The sequence below is a fragment of the Diabrotica virgifera genome, chromosome 1 (genome assembly GCF_917563875.1).
Source record: "Diabrotica virgifera virgifera chromosome 1, PGI_DIABVI_V3a".
In the NCBI taxonomy this organism is placed as follows: Eukaryota; Metazoa; Arthropoda; class Insecta; order Coleoptera; family Chrysomelidae; genus Diabrotica; species Diabrotica virgifera.
Genome location: NC_065443.1, coordinates 267875032 through 267897612, shown reverse-complemented (window position 1 = coordinate 267897612; position 22581 = coordinate 267875032). Strand labels below are relative to the sequence as shown.

The 22581-nt window shown below is 32.7% G+C and overlaps 1 protein-coding gene across 7 annotated transcripts in view; it reads right to left on the bottom strand.

Annotated features, from left to right (window-relative positions):
- Positions 1–22581, bottom strand: part of LOC126884364 (fragile X messenger ribonucleoprotein 1 homolog) — a 106927-nt gene that overhangs the window by 27955 nt on the left and 56391 nt on the right. For all 7 annotated transcript variants that reach the window (XM_050650299.1, XM_050650303.1, XM_050650302.1 and 4 more), the window contains exon 8: positions 19827–20055. In XM_050650299.1, the coding sequence (XP_050506256.1) occupies positions 19827–20055 (229 nt within the window). The remainder of the gene's footprint in view (positions 1–19826; positions 20056–22581) is intronic.

The following is a 22581-nucleotide window of genomic DNA, read 5'->3' as shown; positions in this document are numbered from 1 at the left end:
AGGTCAGAAAATAAATCACTAAGGAAAAGGGAAGTCAGTTAAAAGCATTTAAGATGAATTTAACAAAGTGTACTATGAGTATAACAAAAAAAAGAGAGCAATATCGAAGAAAGAGAAAACCATTGCGAAAATGACTAAAAAACAATGACTGGATAGCCATATAGAAAAGCCATGACTTAGCCATATAGAAAATGTATCCTGAAAGACACTTTTGTTTTTATAATAATAATAATAATAATATTAGGTACTATAGTGTTTGCACTACGCTGTCAGTACTGCTTGTATACAATGCTTTTCAAATGAGAAGTTAAGGAACCGTGTTGCCACATAATCGGTACAGGCACCAGATATGGCTTTTTTGTCAGTACTGCTTGTATACGGCAATGCTTTTCAAATGAGAAGTTAAGGAACCGTGTTGCCACATAATCGGTACAGGCACCAGATATGGCTTTTAAATACAGCGAATTTAACCTGGTCCGCTTCGCTAGCGCTTAGGCCGATGCCGCAGTGCAGGAAGTTTGCTAGGATGGTGGATGGTAGATACCCGCCTGGCGACCATCCAGCTACTTATACCACGAATAATACAACGACGGTAGCCGCAGTGGCCTCCCACTACCATCTACCCACCCGGTGGTCCGCCAGGCGTCTATCCACCCATATCAGTCGTGTTTGATAATCCATCCGGGTAGCCTCGCTATAGATGAAAGCGTAATAAGTGCTGTGTATAAAAGAAGGGCAATTTGGGACCCAGCAGACCCACTATGTGACGAAACATGGCTTAAAATATCTGTTTTATTTATTCTTTGCAGTTGCATTAAAAAAATTTAATATTCAAGTCAGGTGAATTTAAAAAACAATTTTTGCCTTTAAGTCGATTTTTCTTTACTTTCTGAAAAGTTTAGTGAGTGAGTTTTACCTCTAATATGACGATATGCTAAAAAAACAAAACAAATGTAACGTAACAAATGAAACAAACGATTCCTCAGCAGTCAGTTGGATACTGACTTCTGACTTCATTTCACTCTTTCACTGCGTCCAGGATGCAGCGACCCTCCACCATCCACCTTTAAAATCCACCCTCCAAGCTACCATCTAGCATCCTGCAGTGCGGCATCGGCTTTACTGTTTATAAACTGAGGCCGCGAACTGGCATGCGATGCTGCGAACTGGCATCGTTGCGCCCCATAAGAACCTGTACTGACTTCTCGGAGTGACAAACACTATAGCAAGTTATTTTTTGGCCCCCTCTAAGTCAGTATACATTATGATTTGATCCACTGCTTTTAAGCAAAATAATATTTTCTGCTATAAAATCTACAGGTAAAATAATATTGATCATTTATTAATCAACTTTCTTTTTTTTTTTTCATTAGGACATTTATTTTACTATAAAAATGTTCACATGTTTGAAACAGAAATATATTTGCAAAATTTTAATGTCCACAAAATCAGATTTAAATAAACATTTTAACATTATTTTGGGTTTATACGCAAAATCCACACAAACGAAAAGCATGCAAAATAGCTTGTTTGCTGTTGAAGGTGTATATCTAGTTGGTGTGACAATCCAGATAAGGGGAGGTGCAGATGTTATCGCTAAAGCGTTATATTTTTCCTCAGAAATATATTTTGTAGGATATACCAGCACTGCAGGAATTTTTTGTGTGAATTTTATATTGTTGTGGAAATATATACAATGCAGATTTTGAATATCCAAGTGTTTTACTATAAATATTGTTCATTTCAAATAATATACAGGGGCGTTCAGAAACTCTCCTAACAAAAGAAGACCGGAGATTCCTCGGATAATTATAAGACCATTCCCAATTCACCTAGTCCGAAATTGCTTCCTAAGGGAGCTAGAGCTCTTTGAAGATGGCCTCTTGTAATTAGTTTTTTTAATACCTCTAGAATGCTTCTATTTTTTTTTCTAAGTTAATGGCACTGGCAAAGTCAGTCATGTTTCCTTATAGTTGTATCAACCAATGCTTACATTATAATACATGGTATACTAGAATACATAAAATAGTTTTTATTTAGTAGAACGGTTCTATTTAGAAAAACGAAAACTAGTACGCCTATTTATCTGTCAGAAATAAATCGGTCCCATCAATTGCGAATTTCTAGTACCGGTCATAGGCGACCGTTTTGGATAGAGCAACTTATTATATCGCATAACTTTTTTGTCTTTACTTTAAAAAATTTTGACACTGGATTATGAAATTCTAAGGTATTCTAATACTAAAAGGTACTCTAGCTTTAAGCCAGACGGTTAGATACATCGTTTTCTGAAAAAATCAATTTGAAAATTTTTCTTTTTTGAATTTGAAAACAATTTTCAAAAAACAAACTATTTAGAAACACCAAAACTGGTACGTTTATTTATCTTCCAGAGATGAATCGATTTCATCAATTGTAAATTTTTAGTACCGGTAATATGCGTCCGTTCTGGGTAGGTCAACGGTTATTTTATTGCATAACTTTTCTGTCTTTAATTTTTAAGCATTTTTGACACTAGATTATTAAATTATGAAGTATTCTAGTTCTTAAAGTTACCCTTGCTTAAAGTCGGTAAAATACACCACTTTTTTAGAAAAATTTTTGAAATTTTTTTTCCAATTAAAAAAACCAAAAACTTTCAAATCAATTTTTCTATGACTTAAAGCAAAAGTACCTTCTAGTACTAGAATACATCACAGTTCAATAATCCGGTGTCAAAAATGCTTAAAAGTTATGCGATAAAAAAATATCTGTTCCCTACCCAAAACGGATTTATCTCTGGGAGATAAATAGGCGTACCGGTTTTTGTTTTTTTTTTAATAGAAGCGTTCCGGAGGTATTTCTAGAAAGAGATCTAGCTCCCCTAAGAAGTATTTTCGGACTAAGTAAATTGGGTTAAATTGTCTTAAAATTATCTGAGGAATCTGCAGTGTTCGGTCAGTACAATGACGTAAAAGTTTCATGTTAGTTCCTAGATTTTCCTCATTCTGTCACAGTTAATGTGTTTAAAGCTGGTAATAAAAAATGTATTGTATTAGTTTTCCATAAACCAGAAAATCATATCGATACACTGTGTCAGATTTTATTGATAAATTTTAAATAAGACTTTCATGGCAGATGTAACAAGATATCGTCGCTCTATTGTTTTTCCGGAGGACACACTACTCGACATTTCCTAAAAACTGTCAATAATTGCAAAAAAAATTTATGTTAATGTACATCCGAAAAAAACCCAAGGAAAGTACAGTCCTAGTCTGTCTTTAAATTTTATTTTCTGGTAAAATTTTGTTTAAATTTTCCATTATATTAGGAAGATATTTTGTCCTCCACCATAAATTCCAAAAAACAAATTTGACAGCTAGTTTGTGCTGAAATTATTTCCATCAGAAGATGATCTTGTATTTGAAATGAACAGTATCGAGTGTCATTGAGGGGTCCTTAAGTTCATTCGATAGTTTCAACTATGAACTGTATTTCAAAAACCCTGTTAAAAACACAACTGCACCTACCATTACATTTATATATTGAAAGTTACAAGTCCATTTATTCAAAAAACAAACTCAGCGAATGTTTCAATTCACTATCAAAAGAAACAAGAAATTCATGTTACATATTACAAATACCATATAATATAGTACCGGGTATAATATTCTAATAAACTATTCTTCGTGAGCTGGTTATTTCAAGATAAAAAACAAACTTATAAATGATTAAGTTTATAGTACACACAAGCCAATATCGAGCGAGTATGTAAAGCAAAATAAAGGAAAACTATTAATAGTAAAAATAGCAGATTCTGTCTGAAAAATGTTAGTAAGATAGAACTCACCGATTGTAACGTGGCCATGGAAGAAATCATAAACGTGCCAAGTGTACAAATGGTTAATGTGGTGGACATATTATCAGAAACAATAGGTGAGCTTGTAACATATTTTTTATATAATAGGATTAGTAAATAATTAATATATCTTTTGGATTAAATTTTAAGCCCACTAGCCCTCATTACGGGTACGCCTATGGCCGTTTCTGTAAATAACTACCCTTGGCTAATTTTATTATCATAACGGTAGGAACTAGCGGTACTGGCACATTTCGTGTCGGTATGACAAACGCAAATAGCTTATATAGACCCTAATAAACTAGTATTGTTCGAATTTTTCTGCATAAACACAAATTTCAACTAGGGAGTATTCGCATCATAAAACTAGTCCCGTTTTTATAACATAGGAAATAGAGTAATAAAAGCTCTTTACCGAAATAGTGTTAAATACCTTTTGACTGAATAACTTTCCCTTCTGAAAACAACCGTTAGGTCTCTTGACTTCATTTTTCGGTATCTGTATCATGTACCGTTACTTTACCTAAAAACCAAAATAGGTCGATTCTTTTTTAAAAGTTGCCCTGTTTTTTTGAGAGGGGATATATCCCCACTTTTTTTAAGAAAAAGCATCGAAAATATTGCTATGAGAAGGACTTGGTGACAGTATCTGGGAGTGCAGACGTGCGTCTCTAGTATCTAATATCTTATCTACAATATATCTTATTTGAGTGTGAACTCACTCTATCATCTTCCTGATTGAGGTCTAACATACGATTAGATCCAAATCACAATATAAGTAAATTCAGTGCTTGATTACTAAGTAAAATTAGATTCAGTGCAATTTAAGAAGCAACATCTTCAGAGTTACTGTAAGTGTCTTAATTAAACATACATCCAATTATCTCCAAAATCTACGGGCTATCTACCTCAAACCTTCCTTCATCTGTGGTTAAGGCTAATCACCCATGTAATCTAGTTCACTAAAGGACAGCGATTTCATTAATAGAACTTTTTATTCATTAAATAAGAACTTTTCATTGCCAAATATTAATTACAAACATTAACTATTTAATTAAAAGCTGTGCAATTGGCTATTTTTTTATAAAACCGAGTGCGGGGTGGTTTCTGAATTTTGAACTATAAACTTTTGTTAACTTTGTATGCTTTGCATTTAATTTTATTATATATTTGTTCTTTATATTTTCTATCCATCATTAAATTTACCATATCAGTTATCTCGAGATAAGCCCTAAAACAGTAAAGAGAGATTTTTCATGATAGATGCTTGAATTGATTTTTGAAGTTATACTTCTTTACGCGCGATATGAGGGTGAATTTTTATATGTTAAAACCTACGATCCGGGCGCATTATCCAAAATTATCCAATATGGCAGCTGTAGCGCAGCTGTGGTTTGGACGGTTGACGATTTGGTTATGTATGGTTGTTGCGTTTTAAAATTTGTGGGAAGAGAAACAACAAAGGTTAGTTAATAGTTATACTGCCTTTTTAAATAGTTTTCATATTATATTTTTGAAGTTATACTTCAAAATGTTTTAATTTATGTATGTATCAGTCCAGAAAAGGTGTGGAAAGAATATATTAGTGTTTTTAAATATATTTTTCTACAAACGTGTTAAAAATGCAATTTTTAGGACTCCATGGGAGCGTTAAAAATGCTACTTTAAGGCACTACTGCTTTAAAATTTTTAAGGCACTGCAGTTAAAAGTGAATTGTCAAATTGTGAAACCTCAAAATATTTATATTTCATTTATTAACATTAATATTAATAATACAACTTGCGCAATTTGAAAAAGGTGGTTTAAAAGGTTTTTTATTATAATTTTGTGTCTTTGGATTTGTCTTCCTTGGGCGTAAAATAATAAAACATCTATTTTTATATTTCACTTGTCACCGTGATGTAGAATTATGTATATCTGAAAGGTAAGTAGCATGCGGCTTGATGGCCTTGTTGGTAGAGCATTGGACCAGAGATAAAAAAATCGCGAGATTGCGGGTTCAAATCCCGGACGATTCATACTTTTTTCTTTTTTTTTTTTTAATATTTGGCATTGTTAAGTTTTGGTTCATTTTTGGTAATTATTGTTAATTTTTTGTATTGTAACTGTTAAGTAGGTATATTTATTTCGTTGAAATTATATTATTATAGAAGTATAACTTCTTACGTGCGTACAAAGTACACACACATTCTTTTTTTAATTAATAACCAGGCTCTCTTTACTGTATTTTTAATTGTGCATGATTTTATGATATGATACTTGTATTTCTTTTATCATATTTATTGTTTATTTCTACCTGTACCCAAACACACATTAATAATTGGTGCAGTTTTTATTTGTGTATATAGTTTCCTCTTTATTTCTTGTTGTTTTTTTTTGGGATTCACCCTTGTGGTGAAACATTTGTTCAATCTATTGTGTTTTCTTTATTTCACGATTTTTATTTATCTACTCCTAATAAGTTTCCTGAAAACAGATTACCTCTAAATATTTGCTAAGTAACATAACTATCACTATATTATCTTCGACCAGAAGAAAGATCTTGCAGAATAAGTTTTGTAGGTAAGTATGTGGACGACTGTCACCGAATATATTTATTTCTTTATGTAGTATTTAACAACATTTATTTCTCTTACTACTATTCATATCTTTTCGTGTATTTGGTCTCAGAACCTATTTATCTTTCCTTACCTGTTTTCGTCTCTAAGGTTTTTTAATTTTCCCCTTGTAACCCCAAAAAGTTAAGTGGCATCATCTTTCTATCTTCCCTTATCTTTGGTAATTTTACCTATCTATCTTTTTATGTGTTTCTCTCTCTTCTCTAATCTACCTTTTCTTGTCTTATCTTTACCTATTTCTTCTATTGGCCCCATTCAACGTTCCAAAAGCTAGTTTCGAACCCACAGACTTTCGACAGACTTAAGGATCGACAAAGAAAAAAATGCATTGCAGAAGTAACTGAATATTGCAGAAAATGTAAAATTTATTGAAAATTTGCTATTCGGCAAAATTATGAGAGATTGAATATGTGGATAATATTTCGGGAGCTATAGAATAAGTGACAAGGAAGAGAAGATGCCAAATGAGATGGAGAGAAGATATGAAACAAGATGGATAGGACAATAATTATGAATAGGGTAGAAACTAGAGGAGGGTACAACTGTCCAAAAATGGATGCACTAAGGCTTGATGGCTAAGCGAGTATGTAAACTTTCAAGTTTTGGACATACAAGCAAGGATTTCAGGCAGATAATACAAACATACAGTTTGTTTTTGCAACAGCTCAACAGAGCATATTCATTGACATAGCAAATAGGGTAGTACTTTTAAATACATACATCTTGACTATAGAGTGTAGTAAAACAAAAATTTCGTTTATGTACAGATTTAAAACCAAGTCAAACATCGAGTTTGAATGTATCTAAACCATCATCTACGTATGTGTGTTATTCATTCTAAATTTTACTTGTGTCTCTCCGATCGTACCGCTATACTAGATTAATCCACTGGCAAGTTGTCCCTTTAATCAATCTTATAACGCCTTGCCCGTATTAATTTGGTCTCTAATACAATATTTTTTGTTCTTGTCTTCCATTATTCTACCCAAAGAAGGGTATACAGGGTGTTAGTAAATAAGTATGACAAACTTTAAGGGGTAATTCTACATGAAAAAATAATGACAGTTTGCTCTATAAATGTATGTCCGCAAATGCTTCGTTTCCGAGATACGGGGTGTTGTAATTTTTATCTCAAACTGCCAATTTTTTTATTGCCCTAAGACCGTTTGAGCTATGGGAATTAAATTTGGTGGGTTTTAAGAGGCAGTTATTGCGCATTTTTTGACATACAAGTAACATTTTAGTATTCATCATTGGCGCACCTACGGGTAATGGTCTGAATTTTTTTAAAGAAAAAAATAGTACGCCACTGAGATATTTCAGATTAAAAATTATATTTGTATTCCACGTTTAATTTATGATAAACAACCTTTCTTGTGTTTTATTCATATGGTGCATCGTTTTAAGAACTCTCCAATATAATAATACAAAACTAGAACAATAACAGAAAATATTACTAAAAAAAATTTAACTACGTGCAAAGCTACAACAAATGTTCAAAATTACCTCCTTTAAAAGTGACAGAGTAATTTTATATTCACCATTGGCGCGCGTACGGGTAATGGTCTGAATTATTTTAAAGAAAAAAATAGTACGCCACTGAGATATGTCAAATTAAAAATCATTTTTTAATTCCTCGTTCAATTTACGACAAAAAATCTTTCTTGTCTTTTTTCATATGAGGCTCCGTTTTTATACAAAAAATTAAAACATCTTAACGCTTACAAAGTATTTGAAATAAGTTTCTATGCATATGGAATCTACCTCGAATAATTTATTGTAAGCGTTAAGATGTTTTATTTTTTTGTATAAAAACGGCGCCTTATATGAAAAAAAGGTAAGAAAGATTTTTTGTTTTAAATTGAACGAGGAATTCAAAAATGATTTATAATTTGACATATCCCAGTGGCGTACTATTTTTTCTCTTTAAAAAATTCAGACCATTACCTGTACGCGCGCCAATGTTGAATATAAAATTATTCTGCCACCTTTAAAAAAGGTAATTTTGAACATTTGTTGTAGCTTTGCACCTAATTAAAATCTTTTTAGTAATATTTTCTGTTATTGTTCTAGTTTGGTAGTATTTATATTGGAGAGTTCTTGATAATGTATTAAGAAATGAAAAATACGCGCGAAGATGTTTTATTTTTTTGCATAACAACGGTGCACCAAATGAAAAGACTAGAAAGGTTCTTTATTATAAATTAAACGTGGAATACAAAAAAAAATTATTTTGAAATATCTCAGTGGCATACTATTTTTTTCTTAAAAAAAAAAAATTCAGACCATTACCCGTAGGTGCGCCAATGATGAATACTAAATTGTTATTTGTATGTCAAAAAATGCGCAATAACTACCTCTTAAAACCCACCAAATCTAATTTCCATAGCTCAAACGGTCTTAGAGCAATAAAAAAATTGGCAGCTTGAAATAAAAATTTCAACACCCCATATCTCGGAAACGAAGTATTTGCGGACATACGTTTACAGAGCAAACTGCCATTATTTTTTGTAGAATTACACCTCAAAGTTTTTCATACTTATTTACTAACACCCTGTATAATTGAGCAAAATACTGCAATAAACGAGTAGAACATAAACCAGAAAACTTCACAGATCCAGACCGTTCGTTATATTCATTGCGTTGTGCCGTGGATATAGAGAACACATTCGATTCATTCGAAGTATTTCGGTCAAATAATTACTAACCTTAGCAAGTCCTGTGACTAGGATCATTTGTCAATGTCTTTGAGAGATTCCACCACAAATGGCTCTATTTGACACTATTTACCTATTGATACAAATCTATGCAGCAGATTTATGCAATAAAACATTCTCGTTCGTAAAATCAAATCACTAATTCATAAAAGTTTGATGAGGTATTCTTAAATTTTCATCTATCATTTGCAATTAATCATATAGATTGGTTAATTTATATTAAACTGATTTTTTTACAAACATCGAAAATGTCTTACATAATAAAGCAAGACAATTTATCAAGGGGTAAGTTTAACTTCCACGAATGTTTATAGAATAAAATAAGTATATCACCATAATACTTTATGAAAGTTGTTCTCGCTATCATAGTTTATGAGTAAATCTGTTTTTAGTTTTCTCGCAATTGGAAGTAAGAAGTTTAAGTTAATTATATACCTTACAGATCTTAGTACCAAGACCAAATATCTAAGGATGTACTTGTTTTTGGATGATACAACTTTTGAAAAACATCATAAGGAAATTTATAATGTCAAAAGTTAGAAGTAAAAATATACTAAAGGTCTGTTTTTCTTTCTGCTACTAACATTTCAAAGACAGAATTTGCTGTATTATTGGCAAAGAGAGGCAACTGTACCAAATGATATCCAACAGTGCACCAGTGATTCTAACAAAAATTGTCATTATTAGCTAAAACTTGTTAAGAGCTCAGCGGTAATATAATTTTTAAAATTAGAATGAATATGCTGCAATGCTTTGGGCTAATAGTGCACAGTCTCCATGAATATACGACTGTTTTGAATTATTGTTCGTCCGCTATAACTTTTCCCATGCGTCACGATTCATTTTCAAACAAATTAAGTCAAAACATAAAGTGAAACGTACGCCGATGTGTGTAGTATACATACAGTATACAAAATGTATATACACATCGACGTTCGTTTCACTTTAAGTTTTGACTTAATTTGTTTGAAAATGAATCGTGACGCATGGGAAAAGTTATATCGGACGAAGAATATCGCAACAACGAATATTTTACTGTGCAGCATAAGAAGTACAAAAGTGACTTTTTAAAAAGATACTTTTTAATGGAATAAATAATATTGGAGCAATTTACTTTTGTAGTTCTTATGTTGCACAGTAAAATATTCGTTGTCGCGATAAACCAAAACAGTAGTATATTCCTGGAATAGACTACAATGATTTATAGGTTATTAATTTATTACATAATAAACATGGTCGTCATACAAAGTCGAGGTATGTGTTAAATAAAAGCCTTCAATTGGAGGATCAGTTTTTTTTGTCAATGATATACTGAAGAAGAGTAAAACTTATAGACAAGCACACGAAGCCTACAATGTTCAGGTGGCTATTAAATTTCACCAATTAAAAGGCAGAAAACCAGCAAACTGTCTTGTAGCTCAAGCTCAAGGCAATTTACTGTGCCAATATTCGTATACTCCATTAATTTTGCTAGAAAGCAGTGTTGTGCAAGCACTTTTGGTATCGGAGAATGCCTTTCCAAAAACACTGTATGGTGCGAATAAAAACGGATGGATGGAAGAATCACATTTTTACTAATGGTTTGTGACTTTATTCGTCACGCAAACGCTTTTATGAGTAAAATATGAGAAAGTATTTGCATTTTCTTCTACAAAAATGTAGTATACACTAGATTCTCTGAACCAACGCTAAGAGTCCCATATAGGATCAAAATAACCATGCTATAACGTTTCCAAATCAGATGGTACCACCTGCTGCTATCGTACTGACTTCTCCAAATATTTTTTATATTTTGAGTCAAAAATTGCAGGAAGGAAACACTTTGCAACATATTTTCTACCCTAGTTGGTTCCTGAAAAACAATCCACTTATGGTGAGGTTTTAACAACACCAGAAATTATGAAAGACTTCAAGAAGCTGAGCCAAAAAAAGATACAGAAAAAAGATCAAGAAAGACACCCCAGGCAGCTATGAGAACGACATAAAAATAAGGTAAAGAAAACACTGAAATTTAGTGATTTTGTAAGAGAACCTCAGAAATAGTTTTATTATATAATGAAAATGACTCAGATGATGATGCTATACCACTTTCATTCAATATTTATAAAAATTGTCTAACCTCACCAAACTTCAGAACTGCCAAATATAAGAATGCCTTGAGAAAAGACACCTTTATTAAAGCAAAATTTAAAGGACTTACTAAAATTCCTGTACTGAAACAAAAAAAGCACTGTACGGAAATATCCTGAGCATAAATACATCGGTAGACAAGAAGGGTGATGATGATAGTGAAATTGGCATCATAGGCACTGAGGTCATTGAATGAGTTCATTAAATGAAGATAATGAGAATTGAATATATGTTTTGAATTTTGAATGGGACAAATGTAAATGTTTGTTTTCATTTACCCCATTCTACCCTTTTTTAGTTTAGTCCTACACCTAAGTAGTTTTTTTCGATTCACTCGGGAACTTTTGATTTGGAAAATTGAAGGATACATCTAAATTCATTGCTTTAATTTGAAACATACCTTAATCTTGTATGACGCCTGTTTTTTATGTACTTTTACTATAGTTCTAATCAAAAGTCTGTCCCCTCCTCGTATCTTTTGAACGGTACACTTATAATAGTGAAAGTTGGAGGGAAGAAATAAACAGACGTGGGCATAGCAGCTGGTCATAACAGGTGAAGTAATAGTGACAGATGACGTTACAGCGCCACTGTGTCCGATACTTTTAAATGGGACCTTATGGCAACTGATACTTCGTTTGAAAGGTATTCAAAATACCTATTCAGTTATACTATTTTTTTGGGTTTAAGTTGATTTTGATTTTGGTGAATAAATTAAATAAATATAACACTGTAATTTCGCATTTAATTAATAAAAATTCAAATGTCCACCTATGTTTTTTTTGTCAAAAAAGTTGACGTTTTTCAGTTCTCTAGTAGTTTCTACGTTAACGTCTACCTTTTTGACAAGTAACCATAGGCGAAGGTTTGAATTTTTATTAATTAAATGCCAAACTACAATTTTATATTATTTAATTTTTTTATCAAAATGAGATCAAACTCAAACAAAATTAGTATGACTGACTAGGTATTTTCAATACCTTTCAAACGAGGTATCACTTGCCATAAGGTCCCATTTAAAATTATCTGTCACAGTGGCGCTGTAAAGTCATCTGTCACTATTACGTCACCTGCCATCACTGGTTAAGAAGCTTACGTCCGTTTATTTCCTCCCTCCAAATTTCCCTATTATAGATATACCCGTTCAAAAGATACGAGGTGGGACGGACTTTTGACTAGCACTGTATAATATAATGACACTATTATAACAAAGTTATATAGAAATCCTCAATTTCATTCCAAATGTAACATTCTTAATTTCGGTTATCGTTTAAGGTTTCTCATTATTTATCTAATGTATGGTATATCAATTTTTAAATAATACAAAAACCATAAACGAATTTCTTTCCGAATCAGTACTAATAGTTTTTAGTACAGCCGCCTCACCTGACTGTAAAAGCCACTGAAAATAATAATGGATAGGCCAAAAGTAATACATATATACAATATATCGACAATCTGCCACCAGATTAAAAAAAAAATAATATCAACAGAGAACAAAAGTTGATGCCTGCGATAAAGGACGACAGGGGTAAAGCAATCATGAATTTATTCAGACATTTATACGAATATAAGCATAGTTTTTAATATGCTAAAGAGCACAAAATTTAAATTTTTGTTTAACTCTATCAATCACCTTGTCTATTATAATAAACAACTCTCAAAATTATCAAAAAAATACCCTGTACTGTGCTATCTGGCAAATAGTAGTGGATTTGTAAAACTGTTAGGAACTTACTTCCCATTCCTGGAACAAATAATGTTCAAAATGTTTCTTTTTAATGGACATATGATAGAAAACTGTAAATGCAAATGCATTTCAAGATTATTTCCGTAACGTGTTATATGCCAATAATAATTATTGTCATAATACACGGAGTTATTTTTTATTCGACATCTGTCTTTCAACTGTCTTGTTTTGTGATATCTCCCAAATATAAGTAATTGTCATACCAGTCGGTACTTACTTTAGATACCTGAAACAAATGTTCCTTTTAATGTACACATCCTAGAAATGCTCCAATTTCAAGAACGATTGCACAATACAGGTTTTACAATACAGAATATGTCAAAATTTTTAAGGATAAATGGGTTTTTGTCGCTTTTTTTCTTTGTATACATCAATAAAAATTGTCGTCATATACAGAGTACCTTTTAATGAAAGTATCTTGTTCTGTGATTTCTTTCAAACACGAGTGACAGTAACTATACTAATCGGTACTTGCTTTAGATACTAAAGTACCTAACATTTGTGCTGGGTCAAATGTTCAAAATGTTCTTTTAAGTGAGAAATCATAAAAAAACGTAAATAGCAAACGCACCATTTCAAAGAAAATTCTTACATTATAGAAAATGTTGACTACGATTTGTGACACTTGCTATATATGTCAATAACAATAATTGTCATAATGCACAGAGTATTTTTAATTGTATCCTTAAATATTGTCCACTAAATTTTGTCGTTCGATAAAAGATGGAGCTATGAGCTATACTGTTTAATTTTTCCTGGCGATAGTAGTACTGTTTCATAAAAAAGCGACATTTCATGTATAGCTGTCAAAACATTCGTATATATACAAGCTGTTCAAAGTTGGCAGGTAATAGTATTTTTTTTTCATGAAAAAAGTTTAAATTGATTTATTTTTGGAAGATTTAGAATCCAATCAAATTTATGAACGAATATTGACACTGTATAAGGGTTCTTCACTTTTAATTAGAATAGTAGCAAGATGAACCAGTTGGTACTACGCAAGATATTCGGAGTGGTCTATGAAAATGGAATATAGAGGCATATATATAACTTTGAAGTACAGAATATCTACAAGCATAAGTTTACTGGAGAAGATACCACCACTATATTCAAGCGAAACCATCTGCAGTGGGGGAGGACATGTAGCCCTGAAGTAAACATGATAAAAAAAGAGTCTGACAGCGCAACTGGTGGGAATGAGAAGACCGGGAGACGAAAGCTGAGGTGGATAGACGGGGTAACATGATGCTCAGAAGATTGGTGTTACCAACTGGAAAATTCAAGCAAGGAACAGAGCAGAATAGTACAGGAAGCTTGAGAAGGTGAGGCCTTATAAGGGCTGTAGCACCATGATGATTATTTTTGGAAGATTTAGCATCAAATCAAATTCACGGACGAATTCTGACAGTATATTAGGACTTATCGCCTTGAGATAGAACAGAGAGAAGATGGACTACTTGGTGAAATGTATAAAAAACCATCCAAGTGTATAACATCGAAAAAGTGCATTAACACCAACCCGAACATGATTGTTTGAGTGTTTTAGAAGTGATAAAGAATATTATGCATGGTTTCATCATTACGGATGACAATTGGGTATCACTACCTAAATCAAAACTCAGAAAATAAATTATGAAATCGGTACTTCAACTATGAAGCAAGTTGCAGATCAGAAATGTTCGCACAATTTTTTTATTACCTACAATCTAGCGAAATGATACACAGGTTTACAGAAAAAAAATAAATTGTGGACTATTTGACGAAACCATATGACTAGGGGGTTTTTGGGGTCGCTGATCACGAATTCGGAGTCCGCTGATCACGTCAGGTAAAGGTCATTTTAAGGCCAAATCAAGATAAATCGACACAATCGCTCTGAAAAAGTAAATTAGGGGATTTTGGGGTCGCTGATCACAAAACTGGGGTCCGTTGAGCTATACCATGTCAGATAAAGGTCATTTCAAGGTCAAATAAGTTTTGTGATCAGCGACCCGAAAAAAACCCTAATATACATTTTCAGAACGATTGTGTCCATTCAGAGAACACCTTAGTATACTTTTTCAGAGCGATTGTCGATATATCTTGATTTGACCTTGAAATGACCTTTACCTGACGCGATAGAGATCAATGGACCCCGGATTCGTGATCAGCGACCCCAAAAACCCCCTTGTCATATGGTTTCGTCAAATAGTCCACAATTTATTTTTTTTTGTAAACCTGTGTTATTATTGTAACCTTTTAGACTAGTTGTATGTAAAAATTCGTGAGGACAGACCTGCTTTACACCAACAATCTTGCCCAAAGCATCCCAAGACCTGGTTTACACAATTTTTTCACAACAATCCATCTTACAAAAAATAGCGAAAATCAGTGAATGCTAGTAAAGATTTTTGCAACATCCAATATATTGACCAGATTTAGATCCCTGGGAAGCGTGTCTCACCCATCCAAACAGTCATTATTGAGAAACGATTTTCATAAAATAAAGAGGTAATAGCAGCTGTCGATGAGTTTATGAGAAGTTATAAGTGCATTGAAGTTCGGAAAGATTATAATGAATAAGAAAATGTATTTCAGATTATAAAACGTGTTATTCTTATCGAGCGACAAAATTTATTTAACACTCTAAGTTTCATAATGTTCTATTTTATAACCAAAAATGAATTGAATTCAGTTACATTACGAAGAACAGTTACGAGTTGGTGATTGAAAGAGTCAAATAGTCCACATCTTTAAAGGTGCCGAAGACTCATGTTTGACATGAGAAGCCGACGGGAGTTTCATTTGGAGTTGAAAAAAATTGTCATCGGCCGGGTCAGTCTATAATGTCACTTGAAAATTGTTTTCTGGCTTTACACATCTTTTCGTGTCAAATGTCATCTATTTTCGTTTATTTCATTTATTGGTAATCGAGCACAGAGCAGTCAATTCTCACGAACCATCACGTTTAGTATGAAAATAAAATCTATAGAATGGAAACTTTCTTATATTATATTTTTATATTGAAGGTGTTGAATAACAAAAATTGAGATTATCAATAGTTTTTTTTTTTCATGGTAATTCACTTCATAATTCACTGTTTGTTCTAATCTATTTTTAGTATTTTTGCTAATAAAAATTAACAAGAGCCGACATTTTCTTCATGTACCTGTCCAAGATCATACTTGCCCAGTGAAGTGTTAAAAATATCTATAAGTGTATCAGGGGTATATTTTATATTTTCACTTCTTTTTTTATTTTTAGTTTACTGTCTCAAAAATTAATAATGAAAGTATTAGATTAAATTAAGAGGTAAATTAAACGACCATATAAGGTAAGTGTGATTGTCTCTGTTTCTTTAGCTACATATTGGTTTAGAAACTAAACTTATTTTGGTATTGTTTTGTATCTTTTAATTGATTACGAATCTTTTAACCTTCCGATAACCAACATTTTTTTGTTACACGGATGACCAAAGGGGGTAAAAAATGACCCCGGGTCAAAAATGACCTGGACTGAATGTTTTCAGCATTTAAATCTTCAACTAACAATACATCCCCGTTTTCTGATACTATTTCATCTTCTATATCATCATAAAAATCGCTAGCAGTAACAATTTCCTGTAACTCAGCCTCAGTAAGATATTTGCGGGCCAAATCTTATATGTACACAAAATACCAAGAAACTATAATAATATACGCCAGGAAATGATAATAATGACTAACTGTAGCAGACAGGAATGTCATGATTCGTACAAACAGGCACCACAGTCTAAAAATAGATTTTGATAACGCGCTGTGTAAAACTACTTGGAATTCCACATAATAGACGGTATTTTACTAAACATCAACTTCAGAATATATTTTTTATTCGTAAAATATAGGGAATTTTTTTTATTTCAAAATATGAGGATATCTAGAATGATATTAAAGTCAAATAAAAAAATAATGAGTTAAAAATTGAAAATACTTTTGAATTTATTAAAGAAAAACATATGCTGTGGTCCAAATTTACCCCCCTTGGTAATCCGAAGGTTAACATACAACATCGTTGAATTTTCCTTGTCTCTCAGAGAGGAAGATACGATGGCGCCCTTTTTATTTAGTTCAATTTTTTAAATCTACTTCCCAAAACACCTGAGTGAGCATTGTGGACATTTTTAAACCTGGGTTCCCTTGTTTAATCTAAATTGAAGGACGAACAACCCTTTGGATTAATTTTTCGTTACTCAAAATAGTAGCAACTTCTGGGCCTCCTTTTACCCATCCAGGATTATTGAATGTTAGAATTCTTAATCACAAAAAAAACTATTTTTTTGATATTTTTATTACCAAATTATTAGGAAAGTAGATTAAACTAAATCGGAATATATATATTAAATTATATCACATTTTGTCTCAATAACGGATACAAGTTTTATGACATTTCGAGTACTAATTTTGCTTTATTTTTGCCCTTAACACGTTCGGTGTCAATCTTGAACAAGCGCCACTTGGCTGGTACCACGTACTTCAATCGTTCATTTAGTAACACAGTACTACTGACGACACTCGTGCGTCGGCGGTACTCTCGATGAAACCGCCGTGACGACACTCGTGCGTCATGGGAACCGAACGTGTTAACTAACACAAAACTAGACTACTTGTTTAATGGCCGGTTTCACACACGACAAATAGTAGTTTATTCTATGAATAAAGTTATTCGACCAATAAACTGACATTTTTCCATTTTAATAACATCAAAGTTTTATTTTATTTATTTATCAAATAAATACTTACTCTTCATATAAATTGGTAAGTTATTCTCGTTGTAAATACACTGAGGTGCAAAATTAACCGGCCACCTTAAAAATGGGTCATTTTTGATGTCTGGAATTTCCTAAGCCTGTTGTCCGATTTAAGTGATTTTTTTATATAGCCTTATTCTTTAACAATATCGCTGAAATAGTATTGTTGCTAAACAGTTAAATTTTCATTGTATACCGGATGTACCAATCAAACTGTGTTTTTTTTCTAAAAGTTCGCATCACCCTGTGGAACATTCTAGCATTTATAAAATACTGAAATTAAATTCCAACTATAGCCTCATGTTTTCTCAACATTTTGTTTTTTGATTCATTCGCTTACATTGGACTATAAAAAAGTTAGGTACTTTAACAACTAGCCATGTTTTTCATCAATACAGGGCGTTTTAAATAAGTATGGCCAACTTAAGAGGAAATTCTGCATAAAAAAATAATGAGAGTTTGCTTTATAAACAATATGCCCGAAAATGTTTCGTTTCCGAGATAGGGGGTGTTGAAATTTTTATTACAAAATGACGATTTATTTATTGCTTTAAAACCGGTTGAGATATGCAAATGAAATTTGGTCAGTTTTAAGACGTAGTTATTGCACATTTTTTGACACACAATTAAGCATTTAATATTCACCATTGGCGCGCAGCATACGGGTAATATAACCGCTCATATTACCCGTATGCGCGCCAATGGTGAATATTAAATTCTTACTTGTATGTCAAAAAATGTACAATAACTACGTCTTAAAACCCACCAAATTTCATTTGCATATCTCAAGCGGTTTTAAAGCAATAAATAAACCGTCAGTTTGTAAGAAAAATTTCAACACCCTCTATCTCAGAAACGAAGCATTTGCGAACACAGGTTTATAAAGCAAAGTGTCACTACTTTTCATGTAGAATTACCCCTTGAAGTTTGTCACACTTGTTTAAAAACACCATGTATTCATGAAAAACATGGGTAATTGTTAAAGTACTTAACTTTTTTATGGTCCAACATAAGCGAATTAATCAAAAAACAGAATGTTGAGAAAACATGAATCTATAGTTGGGTTTTAATTTCAGTATTTTATGAATGCTAGAATATTCCACAGGGTGATGCGAAGTCTGAGAAAAAAACACAGTGGCATTGGTACACCCGGTATACAATGAAAATTTACCTGTTTAGTAACAATATTATTACAGCGATATTGTTAACGAATAAGGCTATAACATATTAAAACATCACTTAAATCGGACAACAGGTTTAGGAAATTTGAGACATCAAAAATGCCCATTTTTAAGGTGTCCAGTTAATTTTGCACCCAAGTGTATTTATAAGAAAGTAAATTTGCCAGTTTAACTTTAAATTATCAAAATTATATTGAAACAAAATATAAATATAAACGTCTAATAAATTTTATTCGACGAATAACTATTCATTGATTTATTTGTTGTTGGTGAAACCGGACCTAAGAGAAGTACAGTAAAACAGGTATATTAATTGAGTTAAATATCTTTTTTACTTTTTGTTACATCAATACCTTCAATATGCTTTAGAAAACATTTAAAATATCACAATGGGTATAGGAAGTTCGAGAAATTCAATGTATATTGAATATATTGTAAATTATTTACAGGTGTTTCCATTCAAATGATATCAATTTTCAAATCCTATATACAAAAACTGCTCCGAACAACTAACAAAACGAAAATTACAACTGTACAAAAGCAACGTGATGCGTAAAGCCGAGTCAGAATCCGATACAAAAAACAGATTTAATGGAAGTCGACCGAATAGGCCATGTGACATTCAATGAAAATCACTTTCGTTCCCTGTCGTTCCCCACGCTCTCGCCATCAACTCTGTGCGATCTGTCGCGGTTCATGCCGCCTCCTCGGGGCGGTCGACCGTTGGCGGTATGGCTGCCGCCACCGGTACCGCCCCGTCCTCTGGTATTGCCGATATGTTTGCGCTTATCCACATTGTTAACATAATCTGAAATTGAATTACTACCAGAATTGTATCTATCGCCGCCTCCTCCTCTGCCACCCCTTCCGCGGCCGCCTCGCCCTCTCATCGAACCGCCTCTGCCAGATCTACTGTTGCCGTCCATGTCTGAATTGTAGCCTCGATCGTTTCGGCGACTCATAGAGAGGCTTTGCATTGAACCTAAGCTTGAACCGGTGATGCTGCGCAGTTGCTGATCGATTTCTAATTTTTCTTGTCTAAGCTGCTCTACTTCCTACAAAAAAAAAAACAAACATTTTATCCATCCAACATTAGAAAAAAAAACATTAATCTAGGAGGAACTCAGTAGAGCTTATGCATTGTTAACTACTTCATTTGTTTCCTTTACAATCCCTCTGAGATTGAAATGAATTTCGACTCGATTCAAGTTCTCTATTTAACCCAGGTATGACAATACCAAAAGGCACCGTTAGGAAAATATTCCAATTTACAGTTCAGAGAACCTGTATGAAACGAGTCTGTGTACTCTAATACAGAGTATGGCATTAGTAAAATAAGAAAATCTACGGTTTCGTTTTGATTTAAATCTGTCTCCCTCCATCCTCCGATTATACTATTTCCAGGTCTACCTGTTGTCAAGGAGGCCCTGAGGAAGACAAATTTACACCAACACGACCCTAGTTTCTCGATATAAATTAAAACTATATCGCAGTATGGTTAGAACGCCCTCTAACGGGGACTAAGTGAAATGAATTTCGACTCGATTCAAGTTCATATGTTGTCATACCTGGGTTAAACAAAGAACTTGAATAGAGTCGAAAATCATTTCACTTATTCCCCGTTAGAGGGCATTCTAACCATACTGCGATATAAATAGTTTTAATTTATGTCGAGAAACTACGGTTGTGTAAATAATTTGTCTTCCTCAGATCCTCCTTGACAACAGGTAGACCTAGAAATAGTACTATCGGAGGATGGAGGGAGACAGATTTAAATCAAAACGAAACCATAGATTTACTTATTTTACCCTCTGAGATTATTAACATTTTCAGTAATGAATCATCATTATACCTCCTCCTTCTTCTTGACTGGCTTTACAACTCGCTGTAGTCTTCGCTGTATCCACTATAGCCCTGCATCTTCTACGATCTTGCGCTTCCATTTCCAGTTGTTGTAGCCCAATCCTAGATATATCAGCTTCCATCTTTTTTTTGACGGTCTGCTGATCTACAGTCTCGTCTCTCAAAAAACACTGCCTTAACACTGTGTTCCACTCCTGTCAATTCATCTCTCTGAGGGCCAAATATCATTCTGAGAAACTTCCTTTCAATTACCAGCAGTTTATTCTACTTCCTCCACATCCACCATCCAATATTCATCGTCATTAATATGTTTTGTATCTTTCATCCCTTTCCCTGCATTCTGCTAACTTCCACTCATAGTCCAAGTAATGAAGCTTAAAATAGGATAAAGCCTCACAATTTTGACAGAATAGATCGATTTGCTTGAAAATTTGAGAATAAGTAGTGGGTATTTTTACCATGGGGGTGGTTGCCACCAAATTTTGGGGGTGGAAATTTTTTATTATATTTTGACAGGAAAAGTTGGTAAAAACATTCATTCTAAGCAAAAAACGTTCTATACATTTTCTTGATAAAATTAATAGTTTTCGAATTATTCGCTATCGAAAGTGTGAGTTTTATATTGAAAAAAGAATGTGTGTGTACTTTGTACGCACGTAAGAAGATATTCTTCTATTATATAGGTAATTTAAACGAAGTAAATATACTTAAAAGGTTATTTGTATTTTATTTAAAAATTAAACTAACTTTCTTATCTACCACTTTCAAAAAATGTTTATTAAAATAACGAAAAATAAAAAAAATATGAATCGTCCGGGATTAGAACCCGCGACCTTCCGCGTGCTTCCATTCTCTGGCCCACCGCTCTGCCAACTACGCCATCGAGCCACTTGAATTGAGACGTAAGTTTCGGATATAATTACACAACACGGCGACAAAGTGTAAAAATGTTATGCCTACACATTTTATTATTTTACTACAGAGAAACACAAATCCAAAAACACAAGAATTATAATAAATAATACATTTACTAAAAACACTAATATATTCTTTTAATGACTTATTTGCACGGTTACAGGTACATAGATACCTATCTTGAAAGATTAGCAATGAACTACATACTGTCAGTGTGCGCAGGCGCGCGGTAATGTACAATTTCACCCTCTATCGATTCGTCGCTAAAGAAGAATATCTTCAAAAATCAAGGTTTTTAATAAGTTTTCTGCTAATAACTCCAAAAGTTTTCGTTCTATGAAAACAACTTTACCTAATAAGAATGTACCTTTTAAAAAAATAAACAAAACCGTTTTTTCTAGTTTTCTTTAATACCAATAGTAATCGAGCTATACTTTATTATATGTTAGCTCTTCTTCATCAAATGCTAAATATTGTAGATTCAAAGTCAAAAGACGGGAAAGCTATGCATTTTTCGAGGATAAATTGTTTAAACTAATTTACAGTATTTAAAAATATCTATCTCCAGAAATAAAAAAAATAGTCTAGCTAAAAAATTAAGTGAATTATCATGAAAAGAATGCCAGTCCCTATTTTTTTCAGCGAAAAAGTAATCGGAAGCAACCTCCTAATCACCGCCCTAATTAAAATTAGTCATTGACCTTATTTGGCCTCCTTTATTTATGTATTATTAATAGATTCTAGAAGTTTGACCGGCTTAGAAAGATTATTAAAAAAAATGGAGTTAAAAGCAAACAACGAAT